Source organism: Ictidomys tridecemlineatus, chromosome 6 (assembly GCF_052094955.1).
Source record: "Ictidomys tridecemlineatus isolate mIctTri1 chromosome 6, mIctTri1.hap1, whole genome shotgun sequence".
NCBI classification, from domain to species: Eukaryota; Metazoa; Chordata; class Mammalia; order Rodentia; family Sciuridae; genus Ictidomys; species Ictidomys tridecemlineatus.
Window position 1 is genome coordinate 35,474,161 of NC_135482.1, and position 21,986 is coordinate 35,496,146.

Below are 21,986 nucleotides of genomic sequence, written 5' to 3' on the forward strand. Positions count from 1 at the left end.
ACTTAGAACACAGGGAGTGCCCCCAGGCATGTGTGTGTGCTGCACAAGTGCATGCTAAGAAAAAACAGAGTACCACTCCCTTGGGTCTGAGGGTATTTTATGGCACTGTGTGTTCTAGATCCTAACTACTCTTTAAAATTCCAAGGAAAAAAAGTACAGAGTAGAGAAAGTAATTTTGTTCCTTGGGACAAGTAAGAATTTGGCAAACTATGGTTGGGGAACAAAATGACTGGTCTGAAAAGTTGTTGGAAAGGTTTTTGGCTGGTGTTTGATTTGACTCCTCCTGATTCTGTTATTCAAAGCAAACTCAGCTTTTCCTATGAGTTTCTTTAAATTTAGCCATGGTGAAATATGAATGACATTTCTTATAACATCCATTCCTCATTGATAATAGTCTGTGTTTTATGGGGGTTATTTTATGCATTTTTTTTGCTCAAATTGTATTGTTGAAATATTTCCATTTTTATACAAAATATGTATAAAATATGTAGCCTATTTTTTCTGTTCTCTCATGCCTGTCTGTAAATTTGTAAGAACAAATGTAAAACATATATCATTTCTCAAAGTTATTTGGTTATGAATGCTGCTTGCTGCGAGTCTTGTTAAAATACTGTTCTAAGAACATAGTTTGAGAAACACTACGCTAAGAAAATAACATATTGGTTAAAGATGTATTTTCACTTTCCAAATCAAGAAGATCAATGTTATATATCCAATGAACAAATGGTAAATCTGAATGCACAAACTATAGGGAGGAATAGACCCAAAGCACTATGAATAGAATTTTTTCATTGTTGCTTTCTACTCATTTATCTTTCAAATATGCATATTCTAATTCATTCTATTATGTTTACAATCAGCACTAATATTTATATCTAAACATTATGGTTTTATGATAATGAGTATCAGTACTAAAGCTGGACTATTCCTAGATTGGTGACATATTGCATTCCTATTTGTAGAAATTATCAGGATCAAAAAGGATTTTCTGAATACTTGTTGAATTTGGCACTTTTCAGGTAGACATTGTATCACTTTACAAAAATGTAATAAAACATGGGAAAGAATAATACCATTGCTGTGTAGAATATAGTAGAATGTATTTCAGATGAGGACATAGCAATAGCTACAGAGTAAAAAAGCCATCATAACTGTTCTATATTAAGCAAATTATAGTCTTCTCACTTCATAAGAGTAAGAAGACTAATTAATATCACCTTCTAGATTATTTGACACTAAATTTGAAGAGTTTAGGGAAAGCAAGCCATACATCTGTTGTCACAATAAGAATTTACTGAATTTGTATTCAATGTTCTAGGAAATTTGCTAAGAGTTATAAATAAAATCACTTTGCCTTAAAGGGTCATATTGTTTACTTAGATTAAATAAACATGTAACTCCATTATTGTAAACCCAATGCAGTGAGATATGATAAAGCATTAACAAATACGGGTTCTTGCTTTAAAAAAATGAATTAGGCTAGTATGTGAGAGGAACAGAAAAAAAATATATGATAAAATAGAAAGAGAGAACACAGGGAAGTGAAATCCATTGCAAAAAAATGGACTTTCTAATAAAGGGCTTTAAAGAGGCATTGGTAATAGTATTAATAGTTGAACAGTATTAACCTTTGTGTGGCATTTTGGTGGTGGGTGTGGAGTTCTTGTTTAGAAAGGTAACCCATGAAGGGTATTAAATTGAGTTCTGAAAGCCCATTGAAGTCAAGTGAAGCAACTATCTCTAATTTATCTTTATACCTTCAGCACCTAGCTTAGGGTATGATGTGTGACAAATCCCAATACCTGTTGTATGAATGGAAGGTTAGGGCAAGGATACATTTTCTAAGAGATTTTCCATTTCCAGCCAGTTGGAGGCAGTGTTGCAGAAGTAAAAGAAGTTTAGGATCAGGGTGGGTCATTTTTAGCTTTGGATCTTAAACAAGTTATTCATCCCTACTAATCTTTGATATCTTCATCTGAAAAAATAAAAATAAAAACTGAAGTAATACATGTTAAATATTTAGCACAGAGGATAATACAACAAAATGCCACCTGTTTAAAATTAAGGTGGTTGTTATTATTCTGTAATAGTTAATTTTTAAAGAACTTGTTTTGGATAGTTTGAATTTTAAAAATTAAAGTCTGTTTAACTTGATGTGTTTAATAGTAGGAAACTCTGAATGTTTTGTGAACTTGAGCAAGATAACTTTTACAAAGAATGAAGGAAGAACAATTTAGAAGGGAAAACCCTGAGATCATGAGGGAGACCATACCTGATTTTAATTATCCAATAAAGGAAAAATTGAGTTCAAAGCTCAGCTCCAGCATTGACTACGTTACTGGGCAAATGCCTTATCTACACCGCAGTGAGATTTTAGAGTTTGTAAGAAAATGTTATTAGGATTAATAATATAATAAATTAACAAGATACAAATTCTTAGTAGAATTCCTGGTATATTGTAATGACTCAATGTTAATTATATATATATATATATATATATATATATATATATATATTGGTGTTAGTATTTTTTTTAACAAGATGATACTACTTCATGCTGATAGTAAAAATGGAGAAGCAGGCATGGAAAAGAAAAATTTCAAAAGAAATCTATAAAAATATTCAATGGTTAATTCCACTATGTCTGCATATCTGATATCTGCATCTATAATAGCTCCAGATGTGTAATACATGCTTTTCTAACACTGGTTGCCCTGCGTTGGGTCTCCTAGCTCCCCACACTCTCAGTGGAGTAATCAAGGGAGATCATGAAATATAATTGTGGTAATGATTATTTAATACTTCAGACTATAAAATGGAGACTGCTAAATGCACTCCAAATATGAGTCATGTAAACCCAATGAACAACTAGGTTCAAAGTGATACAGTAGAGAAACAGTGAACTTGCAATATGGAAAATTATGCTCAGAGATAACTCACTCTGTATGGCTTTATATCATTGTGAACTTGGATGCACATTTTAGTAATTCATCTTTCTCCACCATTAGTCTCATGGGAAAGAGACTCCCTTACTAGGAATCTGTAGAGCAAGATAAGGTAATGAATGTAAAAGTAGTCCCTGAAATCTGCTAGGAAATTAAGAAATGAAAGCTCTATCTATCTACCTATCTATCTAGGCATTAAAAGACCTTCTTAGAATCTGACATGATGAGAAAAAAATGTCAAATTCTCTACTATCATAACACTTGCTTTTGATTAATTTCTGTCCTCTTTTTCAGCTGCATGATCATTTCCATGCACTTATGAATTTATTTTTCTCTTATTCTGTAAGCAAAAAAAAAGCCTATTTCTTCTTTTTTCAAAGTTTTGATAATGGGAACATATAAGGGAAAGGTGAAAAACAGAAATCATTCATAATTTCACTGGAGATCTCATAAGAAAATTCTGAAATATTTATTTGTTCTTTGTTGTTATTGTTGTTCTGTAGACAATAAGCTAACCCCTAGAAAAATATATTGGTATATGTTTGTTTATTTATTTACTGGTATGGTCTTAAATATACAGATTCGATTTACATTGTACCTTAGTGAATATTATGTTGTTTGACTATAGGATTATGCTTAAATGCCTATATGTTAACAACATACAGTAGAGAAACTTTATATGTCACTTCTTTTCTCCAACCCGATTATGTAATGTATAAAGAAAGTTTCATTTTTTAGAGAAGGATTTCCTGTTTTCTACTTGTTGCTCATTTCCTTTCTCCACTTAAATAATATGCTCAGGGTTATCAACAACATTTATGCAGGGAGCAATCACAGGAGAAAACATTCATCTGTAAGGCTGGTCAGAATGTAACAACAAACTCTTTCATCTGAATTCTAAGCCCTGGAGTCTACCCTTAGTTCTTTGAAGTACCCACTGGGTTGATGCCATTCAAAGAAACAGAGGAAAATAAGTGGTTTGAAGAAAACAAGAATGTAAACCCCAAACCTTTCCCAGCTTAGCATAATCATCATATTCATTTACTTTTTACTAAAATTGCCTTTATGGAGGCAAATTATGGAGGTTAACCAAGACTGTCTCCCCCATATTTTTTTTTCTTTTTTATCTTCTGAAAATGCCATTTCAGCTTGGACCTAAGTTTCCCCAAATATTTAAATATTTGCCAAGCATCAGTTTTACTACTGAGAATCACTCTAAAGGGCTTAATCATAATAAGGATGTGTTTGCCATTTTTTAAAAAAATTATGTAATATTTTTATAATTTAGAGTGGCAGAATGGTTGAATTAGGTTTTCTGGTATTTCTAAGCAGTCTTTTCAATGTTTAAATTCACCAGCAAATAGTGAATTCCTAATCATATGTTTTGTTCTTGCATTTTGGGAAAGAAGACAAGAGATTTCTTTAGTAAGCCCATGAAGATAGGATTACTCCAGACTTCTTCAATCTTTTATTACAATATAAACCATTTTCACTTATTGAAAAATGACCTTAATTGAGTTTCCACTGTGTCCTAGATGCTGGTGGTATAACATGAACTAGTCAAGCTTACTAAACATGCAGAGATTGCCATTTAGAAAGACAGTAATACAAAGATTCACAAGACAATCTTATCAAATCTTTGATACATTTATTATTTTGTAAGACAGGTAGATTTCCTCTTTCCTCACCCTGTTACCAAACAAAATTCTTAATTTTTAGCACATTCATCAGGGGTCTGTGTTGTTAGTTTGATGATCTACTATACCCTGAATATTGCTATCTGGGAACCAAAGTGCAAGGTTTGGATGGCTACTCAAAAAATTAGCCAAGCTTAAGTCATTCTAGCAATAAATATTATATTAATGCTAAGTTATATTAATATGATGTATGTGATACTTTTGAAATACACTTTATACATCCATATAAGCAGTATATTATAATAAAATGCACATAATAAGTATCATGGATTAGTACCAGTTGAACAAAAAAATCAATATACTTTCATAATAGCAATCTATATCAACCGAATCAATTTTCTGCATACTTTTCACTCAAAGCTTTTATTTTACATTTTTCTCTTTCTGCTTAAGTTTTTCTCTTTATCTTTTGATAACTTGAATACCCTTTCAAATATTTTTTTTTTATTTCCCTTCCAGGAATTTGCTGCACTGACAAAAGAATTGAATGCCTGTCGAGAGCAACTTCTAGAAAAAGAGGAAGAGATCTCTGAACTTAAAGCTGAAAGAAATAACACAAGAGTAAGAATAAAACAGCTTCTTCTTGGAATTAATTCCATATATAGTTCAATGTCATATATGCAGGATTTATATAAAAATCATTTAAAAACTTCAGGAATACTTTAGCAGATACCTACTTACAGTCAGTTACTTTATAAAAGGAAGAGGTTGTCCTACAAAACTCAAAATAAAAAGACAGGAAATCTAAATTATAGTCTTGGCTACTAAATCACTATGTTGCCTTAGAAAATATTCTTATTCCTTCTGGTCTTTACTTTATTGAACTTTTAAAAGAAGGGATGCATTTCAATACTGGGTTTCAAACTTTCAAAAGATTGAGAGCAGAGTAATAGCCCAGAGGCTGGAAATGGGCAAAGGAAGAGAGGTTTGGGAGAGGAATCAAAGTTTAAATGATGGGTTGATATGACAGAGTGGCCTGGATTTGATCCTCACTTCATTCCAGCAAATTATTTATTTAAAAAGAAAACGTGTTAAAAATGAAAGCCATTAGAATAGACCTCTGGCAATTAAAAGAGGTCTACCCTCTGTATCTGAGATCTCGAAGGAGGGTTCTAGTTCTGATATGCATTTTGATTTCATGAAATCTGATTTCATAGAAGTGGCTACATTCTACTTTTGAAACCCATGTGTCATCAATGTTATGACATGTTGTATAACATTAAAGTTCAGAATTTGATCAAAGATGCTATATTTTCTAGTTCATAAGAGTCACTAAATTTCATGAAATACACAAATTGCTGCATTACTCATACATGTACGCGGTTTCTCTACTAAAAGAGAGGAGAAACCACTTTTTGTGTGAATATAAATTTTTCAATTTAAAATCTTAAGCAGGTGAAAATATTTTAAGTTTCATATCTTTAATAGATTAATTCTGAGAAAAATAAAGCACAGTTAATGGCCTATTCATTTTATGCTTGATCTTAGAGAGACTAATATAAAAATAGAGATCTACAAACTGTGAGCCTGTGCCTCTAATGAGAGATAGAATTGCATGATTAATGGTTATATGGTCAAACTCAATTTATGTCTTTATTTACCAGGGCTTTATTATATGGTAAAGAGAATTCACACATGTACAATGTACATATGAATTAGTTTTCACTGAGACTTTGATGAGCCAGTAACATGGATTGTCTGAAATAGGGCATTACAAGGGAAGTTTAGATGATATTCTCAGGTATCAGATGATTTTTTTCTTGTTTCTATTTCCCTCTCTATATTTTCCCACCTTTGACTTTTATCTTAGCACTGTATTTCCATACAAATTTAGTTTGTTTTAGCCATGATGTTTATTTTGCTCCATTTCATTATTTTATGTTTTTATTTGGATGTAATACAGTACAACTGAATCTAAAGAGTAGGAGCAGGAAATTGAGAATGGATGGAAATGTATACCTTCAGATAAATTTCCAAGAAATCCACACATATAAAATGCAACAGATAATTTTATTAACTTTCTTTGCATTTCTCCTTGATATATCCTTTCTTTCTCCCTTCCTTTACTCCTTTCTATACCCCTAAGGAGATGTTATAATTTCTCCCTTTTACAGATAAAGCAAGTGAACTCAGAAAAGGTCAGATAAGTTCCCAGGAGTCACATAGTTAGTAAAGAGCAGAGAAAGGATTTGAAAGGTAAGGCAATCTCCATCCAGAACCTGCACCTCTAGCCATGATCACTCAAGCTAAATTCATGGAGGAACTCAAAGATTTACTACAGCTTACAGGAAAAATTGCCCAAGACACTGCTATAGTGTGAAGGGTGACATTTCTTCTTAATTGTGACTAATTTCAGAGAATTTAGAGTTTTGGTTTTTGCATACACCATTTTCATCATGTTAAATCCTCTGAAGCCTGTGTCTTTGTTGGTAGCCCATGGAAGGAGCCCTGGGTGACAAATGCAGCAAGCTGAGCTAGCCTTAAAATGTCCAGTCAGGAGTCAGAGGAAGAAAAATATAGTTCTTTTAGGACAACAGAAATTAAAGTAATTGATTTTAGGCATGAATAATAGTTACATTGAAAATATGAATAAGTCTAAAAAATGTTTTCTACCTTCCTTATAGCAATGATGTGAAGGATTCTTGATTTTAATTATGTGAAGGAAAGAGATTTATGAAACCTTGCCTGTGCAAAGCACTGATTATATAACAACTCCTTAGGTTGCATAACCACCTCTGACCCTCCTCCACCTCCACAAAAAGGAAGAACACACAGGACAAAACATCAGGTGTATCTTTCCCCTTTTCTCAAAATCCCTATCATGTATTACTAAGTTTTATTTCTTCTTTTTAAATATATTCATATAGTTGTTTCTCCCTCTATGTGCTGTGTTTTCCTTACTGTAAATAAGCAGTTTAAAAGTAGATTCAGTGTTCTAGTTTCCTGAGTTCTGACAAACTTATGGCTCACTTCAGATAGAGGAGTTAGCGTATGCTCATGAATTGAGATGAATAACACAGAAATTCCACAGAGGGGATTCCTGAGTAAATAGGGACAATTGTATTGATTTTGAGTGTCATCCAAATCAATAGATCAGAAAGTGCCCTCCCTTTTAAGGACAGTTGAATGAAGTGTATCTTCTTTCAAAATAGAAATTCCAGTGGAGAATGAATGACATGTATTTAATATATAAAGTAACCATAATGGAAATATAGTCACTAGTATTATTAAGTGCTCATTCTTTTTTCTAAATGCTCTATACATTTAACTAACTCTATCCTTCCAGCAATCTCATTATCCCCACCTAACTCATGGGGAAACTAAAGTACTAAACTAAAGTGGTCCTTATATGCCAAGGACCACATGGCTTACAGGAGACACTCCCAAGAATTCATAATAAAGTTTCTATTATTGATAACATTTTAGAATGTAACCATTATATGACTTTGGAAATAAAATAAGCTATGATTTTGAGAGCCAATCTTAATGTCATTTAAAAATAACAGATGGTAATTTAATCTCATGGGTCATAAACTAAAAGAGAAAGACTTAATTGCATTGGAAATGTTCCTTATCATGCCCTTACTTTTGCTTTGAGTAGAAGGATTTATCTTAATGTTCAGATAGATTCCGTCGCTTGCTATTATTAAAGAAAAATGTCCTGTTCTTCTTTTATCCATAGCTTTATTGAGGTAAAATTGCAGTAAAATAAAATGCACATATGTAAAATATGCAATTTGATCAGTTCTGACATGTATGTAACCAATACAATCAATATAAAAAGCATTTCCATTAATTTTTTAAAAAACTTGAATCCATGCAGACTGTGTTTCCTGCATGTTTTATTACATTACAAATCAATTACCTAAAGATATATAAAACCCCATCCCCACATGTCAACTATTTCAAAATTAAATGGCACACTTATAAATATCTCAGAGATCAAGAAAGAAAGCACAAGAAGAGTAAATAAAAAGCGCTTTGAACTAAGTCATAATAAAATCTTAAAATATCAGAATCTATGGGATGAAACAGTACTCAGATGAACTTTTATAACTTAAAGTACATGTATCAGAAAGAAGCTAGAATAGCAACCAAATTATTCTCAAATTATTTATTGGAAGAAAAAAAGAGTAGGAACAAAAGTATATGAAATACAGAAGAAATAATACAGCTAAAAATTGATTAAAAATAAACAAATCTAATCAAGAGAAAATCAAGAATACAAAAATTAATATCATTGGAAAGGGAGCTATCAAAATAATCCTACAGATGCTAAAAATATATTAAAGTAATATCATAATTGTATGCCAACCTGTGTGATAGCTTATATAACATGGTCTGTATCAGAGAAGGATCTGTGCTGCTGAGAAGAAAGTGTATTCAGTCATTGATGGATGAAATATTCTATATATGCCTGTTAAGTTTAGATTATCAATTGTACTTTTTACTTCTAGAGCTTCTTCATTTAGTTTTCGTTTGAAGGATCTATCCAGTAGCTACAGAGCCATCTTAAAGTTACCCAGTATTGTTGTGCTGTGGCATATTTGATCCTTGAAATTGAAAAGGGTTTGTTTGATGTACGTAGATGCTCCATTCTTTGGGGGCATAAAGATTTACAATTGTTATGTCTTCTTGATGTATAATAATTCCCATAAGCAGTATGAAATGTCCTTCTTTTCCCCTTCTGATTAACTTTGGCTTAAAGTCCACTTTATTTGATATGAAGATAGAATCCTCTGCTTGTTTTTCCAATGCATGCGGATGATATGTTTTTTCCAGTCCTCTCACCTTCACTCTGTGGATGTCTTTGCCTATGAGATGAGTCTCTTGGAGAAAGCATATTGTTGGGTCTTGCTTTTTAATCCAATCTGCCAGTCTGTGTCTTTTGAATGATGAGGTTAGGTCATTAACATTCAAGGTTATTATTGAAATATGATTTGTATATCTGGTCATTTGGGTTTATTTCTAATTTTTAATTTAAATTAAAAGGAGACTTTGATAGACTATTCCTTTAGTGTAGTTCCTTCCTTTGCTAGTTTTCACTTTTCTTTTCATTTCATCTTCATGGAATATGTTGTTGAGAATGTTCTGCAGTACAAGCTTTCTAGTTGCAAATTCTTTTAACTTTTGTTTATCATGGAAGGTTTTCTAAAAGTGTCCTATTCTTGACAAACCTTTGCCTACAAAAGTTAATAGTTATCTAACATATTTCCTTAAAGTGAAGAAATTCCAACCCAATCAAACAAGAAAGCTCCTAGCAGTTGAAAGAGGATATAGTTACTACAGGAGTGTACCTGTGTATAACATAGTAGCCAAACTAGTCAGGTATATTTCTACTAGAATGTTATTTTTACTTGAAAATAATTACATACAAGTTTATGTTGAATTTAGATCTAATGAAGTTTATAGTTTTAGAAATTTTTATAGGATCATAGTTGGATCATAGTTAAACTAATGGATATAAATTACCTAGGATATTTTGTTTTTCTGGAAGAACTTAGTCCAAAAAATTTCTGATGGTGCTGTGTTTCTATAGGGGGAGGCTGTATATACATAGGTAGACTACAGGTTTAAAAGGAATTCTGACATAGGATTGATTGTCATTTACAGAGTCCTTTCAGTCTTCAGAGTACCAAAGAAAGTGTCATCAGCACATTCTGCAATAGTTTTTAAAAATTAAACTAAAACCGTAGCTCTCAGTGAAGGTGTACATTTATTACATTGTTAGTGATATCTTAGACAAGTTCCTCCTCTTATGTTTTAAGTTTATTCACCTTCATTTTTCAAAACTTAATTTTTATTTTCCAATATTAAAAATCTAAATTTTATCAACTTGCTCAACTTTATCACTTGGATCATACCCAGTAGTTTTCCAGAAATACCAGAAGTTCCATGAGTTCAAACTTGGGCTACTTAAACATGTTTACTTCCCTAAAAAGGACCTTATGAAGAAAACAACTGGGTTGGCAAGACTTTTCCATGTTTTGGCCAGTGTTGTATAGAAACAATTTACTGACCATTTCTTTCAAGTCATTTGTCTTCATTTCTTGGGTCATGATTTCCACCATCGTCTTCCCATTTGGGTGGACCTGTTGGTGCTGAATTCCTCTATCTATGATTATTGTGTTTTTTAATAAGACAAATGCAGAACCCATAAAGCAAATAACCACTGGTAGTCCTGAAATCAACAGGAGTTTCAATTGTGGTCTGCCATTTTTTTAACCATGGAGTATATTTTGTCAGGGGTAAGATACATGCCAAACAAGTTAATCAGGCATTGCCCTGAACATCCTTAGCAAATTAGTTTGAATTTTATAAATTCAGTTTCACCATTGTACACATTAGTCAGGTTCGCTTCAAACACAGACCTTTGAGGCCATTAGATGAAATTTTGGTTTCTTAATGTCAAGATTAATGTTTTCCCCAAATTTCTTATATTAAACATAGCAGGTGCTTTCACAACATAGCAATCTCTCTGAGAAAATGAATCAACCACATTCTTCCCATCTCCCTTTTTGCTTCCTTTTATAAAGTACTTATTTTTTCCAACCACCCTTGTGCTGCTCAAAAAAGCAAAAGAACATATATACCTTCATTTGTAACCTTAGAGACTGTAGATGTATGACAGATAATACCCATTTGAGACTACAATTTTCAGTCCAGCTAATTTATGTTTACCATTAATTTGACTCAAAAGTATTAGGCATGTTTTATGGAGAATATTTTACTAAGTATAGAGGACTATTCAGAATAATTTAAATTGTTCAGCCATTATGAAATATGTTTATATTAATAATAATGTATTTATTTTTTTCATTGTTTTGTAGTGGAAAGCTCCTAATTGCACAAAACAGAATATAGCTCAGCTGTTTTAATCTTTAAAAAGACATTAATTAAGACATATAAGTAATCTCTAAAGTAAGCTTCCAAGCATTTTCTATATTTCTTAGCCTTATAAGTTTTCCTTATACCCTTAGTTTCAGACACATCAGCAAAATGGATCCTACTGACCAGCATGTTTCCCCCTCTGGTCCCATCTCAGACCTAGCCAATGGAGGTGTTTCATAGTTGACTGACTCATGCCTGCCACCTTGTGGTAAACATAGGCAGAATTATTTCTGAGATTCTGGAGGCGGAAGGTGGGAATCAGAATATGGGGAACTATCAAATATAAAGGATAGGTTCAAAACATTTTGATCAGCCACAAGTGGAAAAATATCTACTATAATCTATTTTTGTAATTTCCTTTTTCCTTATTTAAAATTTAAATAGTCATTATTTACCCAATAATAGAACTATCTTCTTAGACTAAAAAAAAAAAAATAAGATATCAACTTTTTCTTTAAGAAAAAAACAAGAAGATCCATAATCCTAGTTACTGTGTCCAGCTACATGACTGATATGTGAAGTCCTGTTTTCATTGAATTTCAATTCATGTGGAAGCTTCCTGGCCTTTTAAGGTCTAGGCTCAGAAGTCACAAAATGACAAAAATGTAACATTCCATACTATTTGTCAAAACAGTCAAAGATCCACCCAGATTCAATCAGGGGGACTAGCCCCCACTTCTTAATGCAAAGAGTCAAAAACTCTAGGATAATTTTTACAAATCATGACAGATAGTGCTAATACCTCAGTAGCTGCTGTAATAGTATTACTGGTATTTAATGGGTTCTGCATTCTCTTCCTACAATATATTTCACAATGGCTGAGAAAAGAAAATGATGCTTTTGTCATCTCAAAGGAACGACGTAGGGGGTAAGCTATACTCACCAATGATTAGCTCCATAGATCATCAGTTTCCTTCCTCTACCTTATTCCCAAAGAATTTCTAGTATTTATTCACTTATTCTAGGCCATTACTGAGTTTACACAACCAGTAGAGCAAACAGTTACAACCTCTCCATGATGCCTGCCATTCAGGTTAAATCCAGATTATTTGATTTATTTAACAGAACAACCTTTTATTTTCTAATACCAGAGTTTAGAAATTGTAATTTGTCCTAATATCATTGAAGCAAAAGTCATGACAAAGCATTCTGCTTTCTTTAAAACACCCAATGCAAAAAAAAAAAAGGGAAAAAAAAACTTCTGTAGGAAAACTACATGGTTTTATATGTGAAATGAAACAACATAAATTCGTAATTTACATATAAGAAATAGCTCTATCACTCATCTCAAAAAATTCACATGACTATCTAGTCAAAACCAACAGGGAGATCACCCTAGAAATGCTATTTATTTGGATTTCCAAGTAGACCTTAAATCTGAATACTGTCCTGAAATGTCCTCAGAAGGTTCTGCCTTCTGTAGGCAGAGGGAAAATACCAGAGTCCTTTCCTTCCGATGGAAGAGGGAAAAAAAGTGGGACTGGAGAAAACTATGGAGGCTTCTTCTTTACTTGTGGTTTATGGTCTCCTCTTTATCCTCTTCTTCTTTCTCTTGCCTCCTCAGAAGTATCCCTGCCCCCCAAAGTCTCCCTGGCCTCTGCAACCAAATCTGTCTCATCATCCTCTGCTACCAGCTCAGCTTCCAGAGCTCCTTATGTGAACCCTGAAAACCACCTTCCCTCTTGGGGTTGGCCCAGTCCAAGATGGCGTCCTTTCCCTCAATTTCACCATCTTCCATGGCCTCCTCAGCAGCTTTGGCATCTTCTCATGATTGAAGTCTACAGAACAAAATCCTTTAGAGGATCCAACTTCCTAGTTGGTGACTATTCTTGAATGAACAGAACTGTCAAATGGTCCCTTTAATGTCTCCTTGGTGGTATCCTCAGATAGACCTTTGACAAACTAGTTTTGGAGGATAGCTTCCCGCATTTGCTGTTCCCCAGGATCCTTGCAACAACTCCAGCCTGATTGTTGTGTGACCTTGTATGAAAGTAACTTAAATCTTGTATGAAAGTAACTTAAATCTTCTTTAGTACCTTCAAATGAAGCAAATTTTGTAAATACATACCCTTTAGATTTGCCATTTTGGTTCTAGGGCATTTTGATAAAAGTTGGCATGTTAAATACTTCCTGAAGAGTTTCCTCTGCTTCCACTGTTGGAGAGGTTGCTTAAAAACAGCATTTTTGATTTGCCACTCCAAGTGCTATTCTTCCTGCCTCTGTAGTCTTGACTTTGACTTTTTCTCCAGTATAGTACAAGGAAATGGATTGACTGTCAATCTCTGCTCCCTGCTTTACCTCAAAGGTTTTCTCTGTGTCGGCCTCTGTCTTAACCTTCAACATAAGCAATTCCTTTACTCTTTCCATTCTTGCTGACTAATCTGATCTCCACCGCATCTTCAAACACCTCCCTTAATTCAACCTGCTTGGCTGTAAGGGAGATTTTTTGTCAAAAGCATTCTCACATCTCTTTCCTACTGTTTTTCCTTTTTGTTTCTTTAGTTTAATTTTATTGCCAAAGATTTTTTCAACCAGTGCGTTCCAAGGCTTTTTTCCAGACCTTCAGCAGTTTCAAAATTCACCCAGCCAACATTCCTACTCACACCAGTTCTGACACGCACAACAGGAAGAGCCATTTTAGCAAAAGATCACTGATAGACGTTTTCAATTCAGAAGATGTGTTAGAATTCAAGTTTCCCACAAAGAGACTGGAAAATGGAGCTGGTTCTGTGGCTTCTACATTCTGTTTCTTGGCTCTGGGATCCAATTGCTGCTTGATCATTTCCTTTTTTCATTTTACAGATGCTTCTTTGACAAGTTCTTTTTCCTCCTCTTTATACTTTTCTTTCTCCTCTTTCCCTCCTCCTACCCATCTTGCGTCTCCTCCTCTCCTTCCTCTCCCTCCTCATCTTCCTCCATGCTTTTACCTTTCACAGGAATAGCTTTTGTAGGAGCTTCTTTCATTTGGCTGCTCTGGTCTCCATAGTTCCTTCTTCAGCATCCTCTTCCTCCCATTGTGGCCATCTCCTTCATCTTCTTGGATGTCCTGCTCATTGCCTTTGTCCCCTGAGGAAGGGCAGCAGCTACTGCTTTCATCACAGCTGGCCAAACCTACCCTCATCCACGCTCTATGATGATTTTCTTCCTCGCGGTTGCCATTACCCTCCTCCTCACTGTCTTCCTTCTTGACATTCTTGCCATTCTTTCCCCACTTGGCTGAGGTGTCAGCTCCCATCTTTCCAGCAATTGCTGCCAATACTTGACCTAATGTGGCTGCCTCTTGCCAGGTGTTCCAACTGCTTTAGCTGGGATAACTGTCTTTCTGGCTCATGCAGCGGCTGCCTTTTTTTCCTGAGGTGAAAACTGCTTTCTTAGCAAATATGGCAATAGCAACCAGTTTTTGTTGTAGAAACTGCCACCTTTTTGTCTGAGTTATGCCTCCTTGCCCTTACTCTGAGGACTCATAGCCTCTTCACGGCCGTCGTCATCTTTTGACATTTCTTCATCTTTGCTCTTTCTGTATCTTCTTCAGAGGAGAAGCCATTTTCTTGGGTCACCTTGATTTTTATTGGCCTTGGCTAGCTTCTCCATGATGGTGGCTATGACAGTGGTGTGTGTAGCCAGGGAGTGGTGCAGATGAGCAAAGAAAGAGCCCATGCGGCATGGATGGCAGCCATGGGTACTGCTGAAGATGCAGTAGTACATATGCCAGGCTGCCACCTAGAGCTAGCAACGGAGGCAAAAAGCCAGATACATTTCTGCTCTTCTCTTCCTGTTCAACACTATTAGCATCAATTTCTGCATACATTGCCAGACTTCTGAGAATACAAATTAGCAAATTCACACAATTCTTTTGACTGGAAAGCTTTCTCTTCTTAGGCTAGATTGTGTTATATACTCCGACATATTCTAGTTGAAAGTTTTCAGGCAAGGAGGGATTTTGAGGTGGAAGAGAAGGACCCAAAACTTCTTTTGTAAGGTACCTGCTTTAAGTGAAGTCATTGTATAGTCAAGAAGACAAAAAGGATCAGCCTCATCAGAGCAGAGAATCACTGGGATCCAATATATGAGTAACTCAAGCAAATGTGAATCTTCCAAATATCTCTCCTTTCATACGTGTATATGGGAGGGTTTAGAGTTCTGATAAGATTTTAAATAAGACACCCGATAAATCTATGCATTCATCATATATTGTAATTCAGTGATCTTTCTTGGATCAAGCTCTGTATTTTCTTTCTGTTATGTCTTGGACCTCGATAAGAAGCTACTACAAGCAGCATAACAACTCTTGGATTCTCTGACTGAGCCTTGCTCTAGAATTTAAAAACTTTATCTTGTCATTTTCTTTCTTCAAATTCTACAGTATAGTTCAAAGCATTCTCGTTACCTCATTGTCTTCATATTCTCCATGCTCTTTAAGATAGTTTAGTACAGCCATGACTCAGTCCACCAAAAACCTGACTTTCACAAGCACCCTACAGCAAGAGGGTACAGGTGATCATTTAACTATTTCTCCTCCATATATTATGGAAAACATCATTCCTTCTTCTGATATTAACCTAATCTAACCATTCTGTTGCATCTATCCAAGCCACATATCCCAGATTCCCATTTCTCTAAAGATTTGTGTCCTGTAAATATGCAAACACTTGATTTTCTAGGGTATATTGATTTACTCAGTAAGCACGTGTAAGCATTTCTATACACTGTGCTTAGAGAATTGAACAAAATACAGAAAAACTTCATTAGGGGCCTTATATTAACTTGGGGGATTTAAACAGTAAACAAGATCAGCATGAGATGAATAGTACATTACATAGGGACAGGTACAAAAATGAAAAGGAAAGCTGCAGAAGAAGTCATCGGAGAAGGCCTTGCCCCAAAATGACATTTGAGTAAAGATATGGAAGGGATCATGGAGTAAAATGGTCTCTGAAAGCAAATATTTTAGGAAGAGAAGCCAAATACAGGGGGGCCTAATGCAGATACATGGATATCACAAACAAAACTCAACAAGCAAAGAAAATACTGCAAGGAAACCAGTGCAACTACACTGGAAGAATCATGAAGAATGGATGAAAGCAGACAATTTACATTCCTTGGGATGTGTGAGGACTCTGGATTTTACTTTAGCCTAATGAGAAAATGCTGAGAATTGGAGCAGAGGTATAAATGACCTAACTTATATTTTAACTTAAAACAGTGTTTTGAGAATAACCTGTTAGATAAAAGCGGGGGAACCAGTTAAGAAGCTACTATTACAATAATTCACTGGAAAACAATGGGTCTTAGGCCAACATGGGAGCTGTGGAGGCAGTGGTGAGTGGTTAGATTAAAGATGGAACTGTTCATTTTAGGCTAAGTAAAGAGGTGGTGAGGGTGTGAGTGTGGTCAGAGGCAATAACAAATTCCTATGATAAAAGGGTTGAGAGTGAAAGTATTTTTAGAGTTTGAGCACTTACATGGGTGAGCTAAAATGTAGTGAACTGTGGGTTAGATTATGGAAGCAGAAATCACAGAATTGCACTTACTGATAACAGCAGGATTTATAATGGAACTCTGGGTGTGAGTGATATAAGGTAGAAATTGAGACCATTAAAGTGCATGAAGTCTAGAAATTTAGAAGACAATATGTTGGAAGAATCATCTAAATGAATGATAAATATTATCAAGAATTATACCTAGAATAACACTGGGAACAACGGCAATGTAAAGAGAGCTAACACATTTAAGGAATAATGAGAATTGGCTCAGGACTTGACAGATATTATTACAAAAAAAATGAGTATCAGCTGGTGGAACCTGATGACTGGAGAGGCAACATGTTCTTAGTTGTAGGTAACAGAATTCACTCTAGTTATTCTAAGCAGACAGTTATTATTTAATGGATGGTTAGAATACTTAGCAAAAACACAACCAAACCAAACAAATAAAACAAAAGTCTGTAGTCTGAGCTTTCAGTACCAAATTCCAGAAGTTCACTGCAAACTGGTAAGGGGCTTAGGTCTCCTTTTCAGTTAAAAAACCATAATTCCTTTGCCACTTCCATTGAGCAAACTAGATGTCTTCACCTAGTATATTCCGTCATAAGACACATTTTGCAAGGATGTGTTATTAGTAAAAACTGCATGGCACAAAAGGCTGAAAATTGTAGGGAATTTTTGGTACTCTGTTGGAAAAGTAGATGTTGCAATGTAAGGAACTTGTCAAATGTTGTAAAGAGGATTACCAAAAGGATTTGGGATCACTAGTAGATGTTCTGTGTAGCTTCATTATTATATCTCCTTGTGGTTATTTTCCTAGAGAGTATTATCTTAAAGATTATGCTATCTTCCTACAGATAAACTAATACATGTTGAGTATCCCTTGTTGCTATGCTTAGATCAAGAAGTTTTTCAGATTTTAGAGTTTTTCAGTTTTGGAATATGTATATTTACTACCAGATGAGAGTCTACAGGAATTTTGAATTAGAGCTGGTTAATCTATACTATTATTTAGACCCTTAAATATGACTGATCTATGTTTAAGATCTCAGACATTTGTATTTCTTTATGTCAGTAACAGGCAAAAATTTCCAACACTTTCCAACCATAATTAGGGACAATGAAAGCAGATAATTTAACTTATTAAGCATCAAGAAATGGGTTAGTAATATGTAACATTGAATAGAAAGTGGTATTGTCAAAACCAAAATATTTCATTGATGTTAATGTCTGAGAAAAAGATAATTACTTTCTTTCCTTCCTTACATCCTATATCTGCATTTCCCTTTTTGTTTGTCCAATTTTCACTTTTTTTCTTATTTTGTAGAGACACTATTGTAGCATACACTTTTAACTCTTCTTTCAGAGATCTCTCCCACAAATGCTACCAGGTGCTTGTGGCTCTTCACTGATAGAACTGTAATAACTGATAAGAACCAATAACTTCTGTTTTTTTTTTCCTCATGCATCTTTGCTTTTAGCAGCAGAACTCCCTTTTAAAACGCAAACAAATGTGCAACACCCATTCACATTTAAAAACAATCCTTTTCTGGCACACACAGAACACAGAGCCTGGAACAATCTGGAAAGGGTTTACCGCATTCTCCCCTCACATTTGTCATGGCCTGGCAGGCTGCTATGGATGTGGATTCCAACACAGACAGGGTCATGTCCATAGCTTCCTTTTACCAAATGACTACTGGGCACCTCAGTTACTAAAATATAGTTGGTTGCATATATTTCATATAATGTAATATAAAAATTGATTGTGAATAAAATTATGTAATTATCGCCATAATTTAAACCATCATCCTAATGACTGAACTCATTTTCTTCAACTCAAAAAAATTTAAATGGTCAAATGTAAATGAAATACATTTTGATTTGGGATACTGTTCTTTTAAAACATTATCATGCATCCTACATTTATCCAAGGAATAAATGTTCTTTAATCATTATCATTAGCTCATGCATATTTTATCAAGTGTTCTATTTCTATGGAACCCATACTGAAATTATTAAATCTGCTAGACATTTGCATTATATTTTTAGATTCAGCAACTTGTAAAATGATTGAAATGTAACTTGGCTTTCACATATTTTATAAACCCTGGTTTAGACAGCATTGTGTTACTAGGCTTTTACCCCTTGTACTATCTGAGGTTATCACTGTGTACTACGTAGGCCTGTAATAGTTGAAAGAAGAAATTAGTTATGAGTACAGATTAATTGTATCCAAAAGACGATCTCATTTTCTGTTCAATCCCATAGCTGCTACTGGAGCATTTGGAGTGCCTTGTGTCACGGCATGAAAGGTCATTAAGAATGACTGTGGTAAAACGGCAAGCTCAGTCACCCTCGGGAGTGTCCAGCGAAGTTGAGGTTCTCAAGGCACTGAAATCTTTATTTGAGCACCACAAGGCCTTGGATGAAAAGGTATAGTATGGACAAAAGATTTCAAGCTGACCCATGCTTTTGTTATTAGCATGAAGGTCTTTGTCTTTACCCAATGACTCATGTGACTCCTCCAGCCAGTCAGTTCAGAGGAACTCATCTGAGTTACATGGAAAAAAATTTTTAAAAATGGAAATGTGTTATTGTGTATATCTTTGTAATATTCATGACCATGTTCTTTCTTTATACCACTGAATCTGTGGCTTATTCAAATTATACCTCTATTATGGTACATTATGGCCCTAGTCCAGATGGCCATTTGAAATTTAATACTGTGTAATGACATTCAGCCTCTCTTTCTCTCTCTTTTCCAAACCCACTCTCTTTCTCTCTCTGAAATGCATGTCTATAGATGCCAAAATAAGAGACCACTACCCGAAAATTACACCTATTTCGTAGTGAAAATTGGGTATACTTTAACTTTTAGACATTCATATTAGAAGCATTCCATTTTGTTAGGTCTCTAATATCTTAGTTTCAAATATACATTTTTAAGAGTCTCTGCATGTAACAGCATAAGGTATTAGAAGAAAAACTTGCTTTTAGGTCTTTTTAAAAGTAGCTCTAAGCTTCTCTTAGTTGTTACTCAAATAAATTCTACTGGCATATATAAGCCAATATGATGATAATATCCTTTGGAGATTAGTAAGGTTTATGATTTCAATTTTGTGAAATTTCAAAGAATGAACTTTAAAAATTAATAAGCCTTTGGGATTTAGTACAGTGGGAATTGGGGCACTTTATTATAAAATATATGACAAGTTCTGAGGATTAAAATTCAAACTAGGGATTATTGCCCAGTTATATCTAATTTTTGAGCATGCAGACATTTTTGTTCTATTTAATATTTATATACCTATATATTTTTATCATCACTCTTTCAGATGTTCTTGGAGAAGGGAATTATGTGGAGTATGTGCATAAGGATAACTATAATTCTGTCTTCTAGATAATTAAGAAGAAATCGTATCTCATCTTTCATTTTAGCCATGAGAAGAAACTGATTTTTTAATAACTTTGAATAAAACATGAATGGATATTATATAAAGATCTATGTTAAACATACTATCAAATAATCATTTAATATGTTTAATGTTTAGTTTCCTATTATATTCCCTCTTTTATCACAAAAAGGCATTGTTAAAAATTTGTAAGACTTAATATTTACTTTGTGCCAGACTCCTTAGCAGTTATTTGGCACATAAAGATAAAAAAGGCATTCTTCTCATGAATGAATAGTTCCTAGGACTGGAGACTCATATCAATATTCATATCAATAACAAGCAATACCAAAAATAGATGTGCACAATATAATATAAAATCACAAAAAGGCAGTGACAAATTGTACTTCACAGACAAGAAAGTAGAGAATGTTTCAAGAGGAAGTGACTTTTTATTTGAGAACTAAAGAATGAGGTTTTTGTTATTGTTTTGTTTTGTTCTTTGTTTATAAGTAGAGAAAGTTACAGTAGACAGCATGGCCAACACACAATATAACTCTATATATTAACACACTATATATATATATATATATATATATATATATATATATAACACATCGTATGTATATTATATATATAACACACGATATAACTCTTCTTATAGCTCTAAGAAGAACATGGATTGATTCTGAGAAAATTTAACAGTTTCATTCTTCTCTCTCTCTCTGGTACCAGGGATTCAAACCAGGGGTGCTTAACCACTGAGCTACATCCTCAGCCCTTTTTTATGGTTTATTTTGAGACAGGGTCTTGCTAAGTCCTTAACACCTCACTAAGTTGCTGAGGCTGATCTTGAACTTGGGTTCTTCCTGCCTTAGCCTCCCAAACCACTGGGATTACAGGCATGTACCACTACACCCGGCTTAACGTTTTAAGGGACAGACCAAGGTACTAGAAAAGGTGTGATTTGGGATGTTCCCTAAGAGCACTCTGACATCACTTGAGGGATGCTTTTATAAAGAAAGATATTTGCTAGAACTGAAAGAAATAAACAGTATTTGAGACAAATACCCTGATGATGTGAGTTCATTAAAGAAGAAAATAGTTTAGCATAATTAAATGAAGAATTCTTTAATATGGCTCTAAGAGTTATAATACTATTATAAACTGAAACAGAAGCACACTGGTCACTGGTGAGTTTAGGGGCAACTGAATAGATTATCAATTAATGGAATGTTCAATAGCCCAAAAAAAGAAGGTTATGAGCCTGAGATCTGGAGTGGATTAACATGGACAGGTGATCCAATTCTTTGAGCATCATTTTTCTTCTTCTTTGGAATGAGAGTAACATCAGTAACTATCTTCGAGTTACCACAAAGCTTGGATATGATCTAGCTTTTAGCCAGTGCATAGCTTATGAAAAGTCCTCAAAAAATAAACATTAGTATTAATATGAGTAAATTTCAGCGTTTGCTAAAACTTTCAAACTAAATAGACATTGCCATCACTATTGATCCAGATGTTTGTGTTTAAATAGCATTTAATTTAGTCATGGAGGAATTAATGTGTGCTTAA

The 21,986-nt window shown here is 34.1% G+C and overlaps 1 protein-coding gene and 1 pseudogene across 35 annotated transcripts in view; one reads left to right on the forward strand and one right to left on the reverse strand.

The window, feature by feature from the left end:
* Positions 1 to 21,986, forward strand: part of Ppfia2 (PPFI scaffold protein A2) — a 440,250-nt gene that overhangs the window by 254,560 nt on the left and 163,704 nt on the right. For all 35 annotated transcript variants that reach the window (XM_078053063.1, XM_078053070.1, XM_078053068.1 and 32 more), the window contains 2 exons: positions 5,102 to 5,203; positions 19,288 to 19,452. In XM_078053063.1, the coding sequence (XP_077909189.1) occupies positions 5,102 to 5,203; positions 19,288 to 19,452 (267 nt within the window). The remainder of the gene's footprint in view (positions 1 to 5,101; positions 5,204 to 19,287; positions 19,453 to 21,986) is intronic.
* LOC106145295 (nucleolin pseudogene) lies at positions 13,004 to 15,196 on the reverse strand (annotated as a pseudogene).